Genomic DNA, 11,816 nt, shown 5'->3' on the forward strand with positions numbered 1-11,816 from the left:
ACCAGAATGGTGGGAATAGAGTGGTCCTGTTGCTGAAGAGAAAGTCTCTGTAAAGAGGACAACAAATATTTTCGGATGACGTTAGCCTTAAAAAAATCACACAAGGCTGCTTAATATTCTCATTGAATGGGATGGATGGAAAGGACAAACCGGAACAGGAATCGGAAGGACTCATAAGCTGGAGCGTGGGTGATGTCCCATATCTAAAAAGAGCATGGTGGTTAGATAAATGACCTCGCCGGAAATTCGTTTGTAAATATAGTCTGGGCGAGACTTGACGGAAGAAGCAGAAGTCAAAGGCAAACTTTTGGCGGGTCTCGACACATAACGACTATGCAACATGGGTAAATGAATCAGAGGGTAGCTGCATGTATAATGGCAAGGGTATGTTGGGGTTCCCAATAGCAGAAGGCCCGAAGTGGATGAGATCAAAAAGCACGGGGTTGACGGCAGGAGAAGGAAGAGCTCGGCGCAGCAGCACGAGCAAGTCGCATACAAAGAGAAGACGAAGGCTAAGCATGAAAACGATGGGCCGGAACATTCAAATTGGGAAGACAAGACTGCAACTAATGGCTGCAAGCTGGCAGGCAGCTGGGTGGAGTCCGAGAGCAGTCGAAATCAGAAGACAACTTACGGTAAATCATGCATCGCAGACTGTTGCGTGTTATATCGCAAGCCATTGGTGGCAGGTATCTGGACGGCCTGAGCGAGATGACTGCCAACAGCACCACTTCGACGATGGGTGTCCTCGTCATCCATAGAAAAACCAGTCGGACCAGGGAACTGTCGCTGGGTGCCGGTGTAATCACCGTCGGAGGTGATGGGTTCCAGCTGGAATGAACTCTGCAGGAGCGCTGCTCGTTGAAGAAATGGCGATCAGAACGAGTCAGAGGGAAATAAACGTCGAGCAAACAAGCGAAAGGCAAAAATCGCAAAAATAAAAAAAGAGAGGAAAATAAGAAACAGTAATACAGGAAAAACAAATACCACGAAATCAATAATCAAAAAGAAGAAAAAGAAAATAGGTGCGAGGCTATCGCTCCTTCGCTGGCCGAAACTGAAATAGGGTCCCATCCTTGTCAGGCAAGGATAAGACATACATACATGCGGGAAATCTCGATTTTAACCAAAGTAATGGGGTGAAGATTTGGAACGAGGGACAAAAACGAGAAATAGTGTAACCAAAGCGCAGGCTGTGGGAATGCCAGGCGATTGGGAGAGACCAACGTCACCTAGGATGTAGATCGCAGGCCATCAGCCTTGCTGCTTGAATTACAGCAACAGATGACGGCCAGCTCTCCTCGGTGGGCGGTTGTGAATCTGACAGAGAAGCAATGATAGGAGAAACAGAAAGATGGGTCTCTTACAGTGATTCATTTGGGGCCACGCTGCAGATACCACCCTTGACCAAAATCTGATTATGATTCGAGATCGAGGGCCGTTAGCAAACAGGCTTAGTGAGAGGCTGAATACACCCGCAAACGACGACCAGTACGGCTGGGTTCTGACGACACCGAGTATAGGAATGCGCCAAAGAAGAATTCAGCGATTATTTGCACCCTAGAGCTAGCCCCGTATGATCAAGATTCGACGGCGTATTTTTGCTTGTATGATAGACGCCGGGGACAAAGAGCCGTGGGCTTGACGCGCTGGTGCGAAGAGTGATAGACGGCGGGTCCGGTGGTGGCTTGAGGACTAGGTACGCTGCAGAGTATGCAAGGACGAATTGCCGCAGACACACACAACCACACACACCTTGGACATATTAGAGTCAAAGACAAAGATGCGCAAGAAGTGAAGAAGAAATAAGCAACTGTGGTGGGTACAGATAGAATGGGACTTAAAAGAAGCCACCCAAACGAAGACTCGTAGAGAAAACGTGACAGGCCCGGCGACTCCATTGCGGCTCTCGGAGTTACTGCACTTCATGCTGACAGATTAAACCTAGCAGCATTAATTGCAACCTGAGACGAAGAAACGGTGTCTTCTGCCCTTTATCCTTGAGGTGTAGAGATCACGAAGTGGTCCTCTCTTCAAGGACACGGGACAAGCCTAGAAATAGTAGGGGTACGATGGAACATAAAATAATATTGAAAAACGAAGGCAAGTAACAGAGAGAATTCAAGTACGAACAAGCAGGAGAGGTGAGAGGGAAAGCAGAACTGAGTACGTACAGGTGAGTGAGAAACCGACAGAATGGTGATGGGCAGTATCCTGCATCCACTGCTGCAGATGAAGAATTCCACGCCACCAGCGCGGACGCTGACCAGGAATCCGAAGCCGAAGACTGGCTAATCGTGCGTCAAGTAGTCGATGAAGAGGCTGAGAAGATGTCCTCAGACCATCTGACGGCACAGTTGTGGATAGAGACGGGGAGGAGGGTTTGGCTGGAGAGTTGAAATAGCCACTGGGGAGGAAAGCCGCAGTGTGAAGGACGAGGGAGCAAAGGCCTTGATATTCGTTTTCCAGATACTCGATGGAATCATGTCATTTCGTTCTCCAACCCACAGCATGCCCACTGCTCCGTCTTTGCCTGGCCCCTTAGCACCGCCCAATGAACAACCCTGGCGAGCATGCCGCAGAGGATGTGCTCTGCAGAGTCCTGGGGGTTTCGATTTACCAAATTAAGCTTGACGGGCAAATACCACGCTCTCCAACGCGAGTTTGTGCCGAGTTCGGACCTTGTCAGGGCCGTTGGGACCTTCGGGAGAGTAATGACAGATCCGTGCTATCTGAGGTCTTTTTTTATCCTCATCGGAGACCCCTCAGTTTCCTTCCGACACTACGGAGCGCATAATGAGCCTGGATCATCTACCCATCGCGTACGTGCTTCCGTTCCTGATTTCCTTAACTTCCTAGTCTCTCTCTGACCAAGTCCGGCTCTAGTTCACTTCGCTCTGAGGGAAGCCAGAAAAAGATACTGAGGGAGCAGAGAAATGTTTGTTGCATCAAGTAAATTGATGCTTAAACGTCTTGGACCCTGTCAGAAATGCTGCAGATGCACAGCATTGGTCCAAGTCCATGTTACATCCTATGACCCAACGTAGGAGCGCAGACATCTGAATGGTCCTAAATGGAATGAACTTTATAATTGTTGACATAGTGGGAAGTGCTAGGCTGAGCGGGTCGCGCTGTATAGAACATCATCGGTCAAGTCAGCTGTGCTAGCGTGAGCAGCGGCAAACGGCAGAGTGCATCAGAGACAAATTAAGATGCTGCTAGAAGAGATTAGTGGCGGCGATCGTCACCCCAGCAATCCCGTGCAGACCCCAGTCGCCTGACAGAGGCTGTGGGCGCTGGGAGTGGGCGCGTCCGAGCTTGGGCAATCGCGGACAGCCAATGGTTTGCTCGTCCGCCGGCGAACGGTCTTTGTCGAGCACCGGACAGGGGGTTTAATGAGGTTTGTGGTTCTAGACAGGCAGAGCAAGGTTCCTGTGCCTTGAGGATCTGTCTCAAACAACCCTTCCCTTTTCCTTTTTTCCTTTTTTTTTTTTTTTCCGTTGGATTCTTTTCTTTTTCTTCTTCTTCCCCTTTGCCCCTCGTCTCTGTTCACTAACTTCGGGTGATTAAGGCACGAGGCACGGATATTCCTGCATGAATGAAAGATCAGGCGGCCGATGACTTTAATCTGCAGGATGGATGGATCGGTTCTTTTCTGCTTCATCGGGTGTTCTTTTGCCCCGTCACGGTCCCAGAAGAAGAGGTACCGTCAGAAGTGTAATGCATCTTGCCCAAAGTACTGCGGGCAGGGCGTTGCTATTTTGGACGACAGGCTGGGTATCTCTGACCGAATTTCAGATGGCTCGAGAACAACGGTCATTTTCCGAATAGTCGCACCAACGTCATCCAGTAGACGCACCGGATGTGGGGGATATGTCTTCCGTGAGCATGGAGACTGGTGTTCCCAGCAGAGCTTCCAGAATAATTGGCTCGCCCTACTGGCAAGACAGGACAAAGGCTTTCCAGCCGAGAGAGGATTAGTGGCGTAGCTTCTTATTTTTGTCGTCTTCCGGTGGAGTTAATTACGAACCAAAATCTCATTCTTAAATTGCCTTCTTTCGCTTTCTCTCTCTATTTTGCTTTTCTTTTCTTTTTCTTTTTCCCTGCTGCGGTGGATGGCAGTGGTGTGGCTGAGAGGATCACCCAAACATGCAGGAAGCTAGTTGGCCCAGATGTGATGGACGCAGAACTGGGCAAAAAGGAGCCGAACGTCATCATTGGCAGATGGATCAGCGTCCAGTCCGTTTTGAAATGCGAGAGTGGGAACCTGGCCAGCAGGTGCGATTCCTAGTGGAGGGTGATGTCGTGCAGGGAGCTTTCCACGGGCTGCAGCGTGAATCCATTCGCAACCTTGAACAAGGGGGGTGTGGTGGGGAGGGGGGTTGCATCCTGCCTCTCGGGTGAGCGATTAATTTGCGGCAGCCGGGTAATGGCGTTCCGATGTCCAGATGAGCCAGCGAAGAGTGGGCACGGGGAAGAAACAGAGAAAAGAGAGCGTGGAGAGGAAGTAAACGACGTTAGGCGTTGGAGTTGAGGCTTGGAGCTGCTCCCCGAGCAAGAAGTGATGGGATGCCCCAGGCCGCTACACAGAGCTAGTCCCGAAGTGGCCCCCATGGCACGTGCCACGGTTGCACCAGAAAGGGTAAGTGCAGCCCTACTCACCACCGCTGCACTTCCACCTCAGGAACAGAGTTGCCACTGTAGTACTCGTGAAAGACGTCAAATTAGTACCTGCTTCAACTTTATTCATATGTGTGCTATTTGGCGGACGCTCTGCCCCTCTTCTTGGAACCTCTCGCAGATCTATCCAATTTCTGCCGGCTCGACAAATCACTAACCCTGGTCGTTGGGATTTGCTGGAACCAGTTTCTGCTTTAATACCCCCGCCCATGGGCGTGCATCCGCTATTTTTACACAAGGTTTAAGGTGTTTCAGTTATCTTATTGCCGCTCCGCCCTTTCTCATAGTCCTACCACCCTTTGGGGTTTGGAACTCTGTGGTTCGGACCCGAGCCTCTTCGAACAACTTTTGGCCCCCGAGGCTCTCTCAAACCCTATTTGCTGGCCATAGTAAAAGCTTCTGGTAAGAATTATGTTTTAGGTTCTCCTTAGAGTTCCGGGCGATGGGCCCAACCTGAGCCGAGGCCATGCCTCTAGTGTGCTTCCCGATCCGCAGTATAGCACGGTCATTATAAGCTGGAAAGAAGCTAAAACCTGAAGGCCTATAGCAGATATGCGATGCGGTTTGCCGTTAGGATTATTTTGAAGCGCCCGGGCGAATATCAGTTGGTTTTTCCTGGATTGACGTTGGTCCACGAGCTCGAGCTCTCCTGAGTCCAGAACATTCGACCGTTGGTTCCAGGATCCCTTGAACTCTCCGCGTTCTGGTAAACTGGAAATTCTCCAGCTCCATTACGAATTGCGATCTTCAAGAAGCCGGCACATACAGCTCCAGACTAAAGTTTTACGGCCGATTGTGCGCCACAAAAGCGTGTCTTTGTATCCCGAATTTGAGTCCCCTCTGGCACGTTGGGAATTCGGTCGCTCGATTAATTGCGAGATATAGCCTTATTTGGGGACTTAACAGAGAGATCCAGCGCGAAGGTGGCGGTAAACCTATTCAAGATAGTTGTCCGTGCGGCCTCCTATACCAGGTGGAGACCGGAGGCTTGAACCGTTACAACCTTATATGCTAACGTCGGAAGGGCTCTACCGTGGTGTGGATCGGATATGCCATGCCAACCTAATTTAGGAGACAAAATAGCCGGCGTGAATTGGCTTATCTCCGGTAGGTGTTTGACTGCTCAAAATGCTGAATTTCAGATCCTTCAGCTATGTCTCTCTTGTATTCCAGAGCTATTTCCAACGCTGTGAGCCCGCATGGACCCATAACCAGTCCCTGTGCATAATATCCTGTGCAGTTATCGTGGACGCCGCATGAGTAGCCGGGATTTCTTCCTTCCTCGTGGCCATGCCAGACCCCCCCGGGGCCGACGTTCTGCTCCTAGTTTAGGCTAGCTGCACTACTCGAGCAGCTGCCAATTCCTACCAGTCAGATTATTCTAGGCCGCTTTCTATACCAAGGTATCCATTGTTAAAGCGGACGACCGATCTTCCTACCTTCCTGCGAATCCGAAAGAACCGTGATATTCATAAGAGATGGGCGTTAAAATTTGACCCTAACCAGATCCTCAATTATGGGTAGTCGGCGCCCCCTTCCCTCCATTTCATCACGAAACTGGCTGCCGTTGACCTGGGGTCAAGTCAATGCCGCGAGATTTCAACGAGCGTCATAATACTGTGGGAGATGGAACGACGTGGTGCCGTAGAAGGGGAAATTCGGCCGCCAGTCTGTCGGGTCAAGGTTCTGGACTTGAACCTGAGGAATGGACATTAAGCAGGACACCATCTTGTTGCGATGCGTACTGCCGCTCAAATTGACTACTTCCAGACTCGTCAGAGCTGCAAGGCTTCCCACCCTGTCCCATCTGATACTTTGGCCCGTCATGAGGAGCCAAACCTTGTTCGCCGGCCCATCAGACCCTGCCAGTGGGAATGACAGATTGAGTCGCACAAGAGAAACATAACGAGTCGACGCGCAACCTACTCAAATGCCGACCCTTCCTAAGCCTGCGTTTCATATCCCGGGAGGGGAGATATTTGCCGTCCATGACATAATAGTTCTCCTGAGATTCTCCTCGTCGTCCGCTGCTTTACAGACAGATATGGAGAGTATATGCAATGTAACCGGAGCGACTAGGTGCCGACATCTCCCCAGGCCCCATTGCGAGAAATCCACCGTCTTACTGGCCGTCGCTCGTCAGAAAATCTCGGGGAAGATGGGAGAGAGAGCCACAGGAGCCAGTCTGATAGCCATTCACGGCAAAGATGGCTGCTTCGTGTGACCACCACCCCCCAAATGTAACTACGATACCACATCATGCGACTGCTCTGGTCACCAGTGGATAGGACCGTTTTTGTGGCCCAGGCGCTAACTGGAAACCATTATTTACATACCATCTGGGTCGGCGAGCTGCCAGACTTGGAAGACATGAAGCAGATGACGTGGGCTGATTACTGGGCCACCTCAAGGCTCCAAGCGTGCTGAGTTAATTGACCGAGGAGAACCACTGGCTACTCAGAGACTTAGATACCAAGCGTAGCCAGCCTCGAAAAGCAGCCCCCAAAAGCAAGGCTGCCCGTCTGTCTTCTGCAAGGACTGTTCCCAAGTTCCGAGCGTGTCAATTTCTCAGGCGACCAATATGCAGATGCAGCTGCGAGTAGTTTGAATCAGGCCTAGTACACGACTCATGCTGGGAGTTATTTCTAGTTTCTCCTCTCAGAGGTATTGGAACATTGACACGGGTGGCAGATGACCACTCTGTCCCAGCCACATGCGATATTTCTCTGTCGATTGTTATGGAGCAAGAGCGGATCTGTACTAGATTCTTGGTCTTTACGTATCGTTTCGAGTAGGATACAGTTACTATTAATGACGGCATCCTGGGCTGTATAAGAAACAGCTACAAGAAACATAGAACGCGGCCGCCCCGGACAGCTGGTGACAGCGGAAAAAAAAAAAAAAAAAAAGAAAAGAAAATCATAAAAGAGTAGTTGGGGTCTTTCCTCTGGCATTAATGGGTATTCCACTGAGCCACCTTCACAAATATTTAGGTCTTATTAGTTCTGGCTTATATGTTCCTTGTTCTGAGGAGACTTTTGGTATGACCGGGCGAGGAGGCAACCCTGCCAATATGCTGATCTCCCCAAGGCAGATTGAACGCCTTCTGTTTTGTTTACTTCATTATCGAACGGATCATGACACTTTTATTTGTAAGAAAAGGGAACTCGTGAGGCAAGAGTTAGGTAGGTATCTCCAGTTCAGCCGTAAAGCGTAAAAGCTCAAACAAACATCCTAGACAGACCAGATCACACCTCTTAAAATAGCGTCGTAAATTCCGATAGATCGAAGCAAAGAAATAAACCCCAAAGATGATATACCGAAGAAAAGAATCTAAGTAGCCCTCTTTGCAAACTCGACGCGTAGAATGAGGTGGCGATAACCGACTGCACAAGGAAAAATAGCAGGTTAGTACTGAACGTCGTCTTGATACACAAGAGTCGAGGGTGAACGAAAGGCAAGGGTACGTACATCCGTCCATCTTGTCGCAGGCACGTGCGGCGTCGCTCCGATCCGCGAAGCTGATGAATGCAAAGCCCTTTGCTCTCTGGGTTTCTCTGTCCCTGGCCAGGAAAACTCTGGTGACACGACCGAAACGCTCGAACAAATCCCGGAGTTCTTGTTCCTCCGCAAGCTCGGAAACCTGCTCACCGTTAGCCATCCTGCCACAAACCAAAAACAACAACAAGAAAAAAAGAATTGAAGGAAGGGGAAGGAGGCGCAAAAAACGGCTTCCCCGTTCCCAGAATCCCCAACAAACAAGAAGAGGGGAGACAAACATTTGTAACTCTGAGAGTCGCCAGATCGTCCTTCTCGTACTTGCCAGCCATTCTTTCTCCACCGCTCGCAGCACCCTTCCGGAGATGAGGCGGCACATAGCTGCCACCGCCAACACCCAATCCACCAGGACCTTCGTCCGCATCAGCACCCTCTCCAGCACCAGCAGCCCCAGGCTCGTCGACGGGCGCCATCGTATCCTTGAACGGACACCGGGCCGTAAAGTGCTCCCCGGAACAAATACGACACTTGACCTTCTTGTCCTTCAGCTGGTCCTTGATACTGCCCTTCTCGCCACCGTTCTTCTCAGCCTCAGCGGCCTGCGCCTTCCAGTTAACAGACGGCCGGAAGATAATATTCTCGCCGACGGAGGTCGTGTCGAAGGAGGGGCCAGCGGCATGGCCCTTTTCCAGCCCGAACTTAGCCCATGTTTTGCGCTCCGCGACCTGCGGGTTCACGTGTTCGCGGACAACAGTCGTCTTGATGCGGCGTGTGACTTTTACTTTCTTGCCCTCGTCGTTGAAACGGTATGAGATGACGGTTTTTGTGCCGTCCTTGTTGGTTGTGACTTGTTGGGCGGGGAGGGCGGAGGGGTCGTCGAATTCTTCGTCGTCGGCCCAATCGGCCCTGTTTTTTTCGTGGTTTAATTAGCATTTCTAACTCGAGTAAAAAAAGGCGCCTGGATCAAAATTCCGCGGCTGCCGTAGTGGGTGAACACGTACTTTGCTGGTCGAGACATTGTGGCTGTTTGTGGTGATGCTGGTGCTGTGTTTGAAGATTCTGGATTTCTGAAAGCTGAATCTCCGTTGTGGATTTGTTCGCCGGGAATTTGGTGTGGCGCATGTGGCGGTGCAGAACACTATCACGTGATATTTATAGACTGGGGAAGGTGCACTACACCACTGGAAAAACAGACCAGGCAAGACAGGAGCAAGGGTTTAAATAAAGAAAGTGCGACTGGAAATATCACCGGTTGCTCCTTCTTGATAAATCTGGTGGTGTCATGCCGCTAAACAAGGAAGGAGTAACCCACCTTGGTTCGAGCTCTAGATTTGACGACGCAACTACCTGTACTGCCGGATAGAAAGTTCGCTGAACTATTCACTGACTACAAGACAAAGTCGTCCAAGTGTGCATCCCAATCTAAATATATCTGAAGCACCGAATTAGTGAAGGAACCGTTCGCAGGTCTTGCGCGGTGTAATGCAATTGTCTATCTATATATTAAACGGCTAATGAAAAAGGTTTACCTCCCAAATATCTTCATCTCAATAGGCCTCAAGCAAAGATATGAAAACCCTGAAAATGCAAACGCCAACTCGAATCCCACATCGCCGTCGCCTGCGTACTTCGAAATAGGACCAACATACCACTGTTGACTCATCCCAGTGACCATACCAGCAACACCAAACCCAAAGGCGATTGTAGTGGCAATACCTGGAGGAAGCTTGTCGGGCTTGTCATAGTTGTCAATGACATACCCCGAGAATCCACGCTTGAAGACAAAGTGGTCCACGAGGGAAATGCCCGAGTAGATGGCCAGCCAGTACGCAATGAAGTTCATGAAGTTCTCCAGTACTGTTTCAAATTCCGAGTATCCGGGGATCGCAATCGCCACCGATACACAAGAGCCGAGGAATGTCCAAATGAAGCGAGGCACGCGCTGAGCGTAGCGGCTGAGAACCTGACATGTCAGGCCTACAGAGTAAATGTTTGGGCAGTTGTTTGCGACGATTGAGAGGGCGAGAATGACGAGGCAGAACTTGCCGAATCCACCAAGCGGGTCGAGGACGGCACCGATGACACCACCATTCCCGGAAGCATCATAGCCTGCTTGGTATTTATTGTCGCCGCCATTGATTGTGGTTGCGCTCATCAGGGCAACGCCGAGCATCTCAATGAAGAGAAGTGGGACAATGAGACCGAGCCAGGCGGAGAAGAAAATCTTCTTCCGGCTGCGATTAATGGGTTGGTAAACGGTGTAATCAGCGGCAAACGGGGTCCAGCCAGTAGCGTATCCATACACGGCTGATCCGAATGAGAGCACACTGCCCATTTCAGATGAACCGACTTTCATGGGGATGTTTTGGAAGTCGCCAGAGTGCGCAAACATGCCGAGGATGATAAGGAAGACAATAAAGGTGGGGATCCAGCTCCAGTACTCGTATAGATGAACCACTCTATATCCGGCGAACGTAACAAGGAGTGTACAGAATGCGATAATCAGGATAGCCGCAAACCCTGGTACGTCTTCGTTCACGGCGTGGAGCATTTGAGCGCCTACAATGGTGTTGGCGGCGGACCAACCCATGCATGCGAGGACGTTGAGGATCGCAACTGCAAGAGAGCATTGAATGAGTTCCCGCTACTCTCAAGTATGGCCGGGCGATGACTTACAGAACTTTATGGCATACGGGCCAAACCATAATCTCGAAAATACCATCTGACGTAGGCCGAACGGACCGAAGCAGGAAAACCAGCAGACAGTCATGATGCCGAGAAGATTGAAAAACAGGATCGTCAAAATGGCGTCCACAAATCCGAGGTTGTAGACAGGGAGTGCAAGGGCACCGATAGCGAAGGAGCTGACGACCATGTTGGCCGCAAGCCACATGCTACCTACATTGGTGTACGACGTATCTGTCTGTTCTGCAGCGGGAACACGCTCAATGCCACGCTGCTCAATATGGAGCTTTCCGGCCAAGCGTTGCACCTTTGCGTATAAAGAGTTGCCATATGTAAAGCTCTCGCCGGGTACAGCACCATCGCTGCTGTTATCAACGGCCGCCTGGGCCACAGGAGGGTTCTTCTCCAGGTCGAAATCGAGAGCTCCGGCCATGGTGGGAACGAGTCTGCCGTTCGGCTGAGATACGCCGCGCTATTCAAAAGGAATCATGAATGGGAGTAAAGAGACTGAGAACGAGGGTGTGAGCCCCTCTGGCTGGATTGTGGTTCATTCACATTTTTCATTATTCTGAGATTGGGGCAGGTACTCAATATGTATGTGGACCTCAGAGGATAAAAAATCCGCGCACAAAAGGGCACAATCAATTATTATTATGTATCATTAGGCCCACTTGGAAGGCCAGCGGTCCAGAATTCGCGAGAGATTGCGGCCATCCTCGGGACAGACGGCGGCGACATCTTCGATTATGGATATCGGCACGACCGAGAAACTGTGATCGCGTGGGCCTTTTTGGGTATTGAGGCGCGCGATTGTCCAGCGAGTCGAGCTTGTCTTGGGCATGGACCAATCGGTGGACTCTGAAACGGCTGTCGGGTGGGACCGAGCGAAAAAGTCAACGCCGAGATAAGAAACTGAACTGCTGGTGACAGCCTGATAGGCACCTGCCGTATGA

At 50.6% G+C, this 11,816-nt stretch overlaps 3 protein-coding genes across 3 annotated transcripts; all 3 read right to left on the reverse strand.

Moving 5' to 3' along the window:
• Window positions 1–23: 23 nt before the first annotated feature.
• Window positions 24–1,116, reverse strand: ASPVEDRAFT_40832 (uncharacterized protein). Its single transcript, XM_040812217.1, has 2 exons — window positions 635–1,116; window positions 24–331 (listed from the first exon to the last, which is right to left on the reverse strand). Exons 1-2 carry the CDS (start codon window positions 757–759, stop codon window positions 172–174), a joined length of 285 nt encoding a protein of 94 aa, XP_040667025.1. The 5' UTR covers window positions 760–1,116; the 3' UTR covers window positions 24–171.
• A 6,494-nt stretch (window positions 1,117–7,610) lies between these two features.
• On the reverse strand, window positions 7,611–9,196 carry tif35 (translation initiation factor eIF3 core subunit g; the record flags this gene model as incomplete). Its single annotated transcript, XM_040812218.1, has 4 exons — window positions 7,611–8,066; window positions 8,152–8,323; window positions 8,460–9,084; window positions 9,180–9,196. The coding sequence occupies 4 exons, from the start codon at window positions 9,194–9,196 to the stop codon at window positions 8,014–8,016; spliced, it is 867 nt and encodes a 288-aa protein (XP_040667026.1). The 3' UTR covers window positions 7,611–8,013.
• Window positions 9,197–9,703: 507 nt separating this feature from the next.
• On the reverse strand, window positions 9,704–11,296 carry ASPVEDRAFT_82789 (cytosine permease; the record flags this gene model as incomplete). The annotated part of the gene is made up of 2 exons (XM_040817248.1): window positions 9,704–10,794; window positions 10,855–11,296. 2 exons carry the CDS (start codon window positions 11,294–11,296, stop codon window positions 9,704–9,706), a joined length of 1,533 nt encoding a protein of 510 aa, XP_040667027.1.
• Between the last annotated feature and the right edge of the window lie 520 nt (window positions 11,297–11,816).

Source organism: Aspergillus versicolor (genome assembly GCF_001890125.1).
Source record: "Aspergillus versicolor CBS 583.65 unplaced genomic scaffold ASPVEscaffold_4, whole genome shotgun sequence".
NCBI lineage: Eukaryota > Fungi > Ascomycota > Eurotiomycetes > Eurotiales > Aspergillaceae > Aspergillus > Aspergillus versicolor.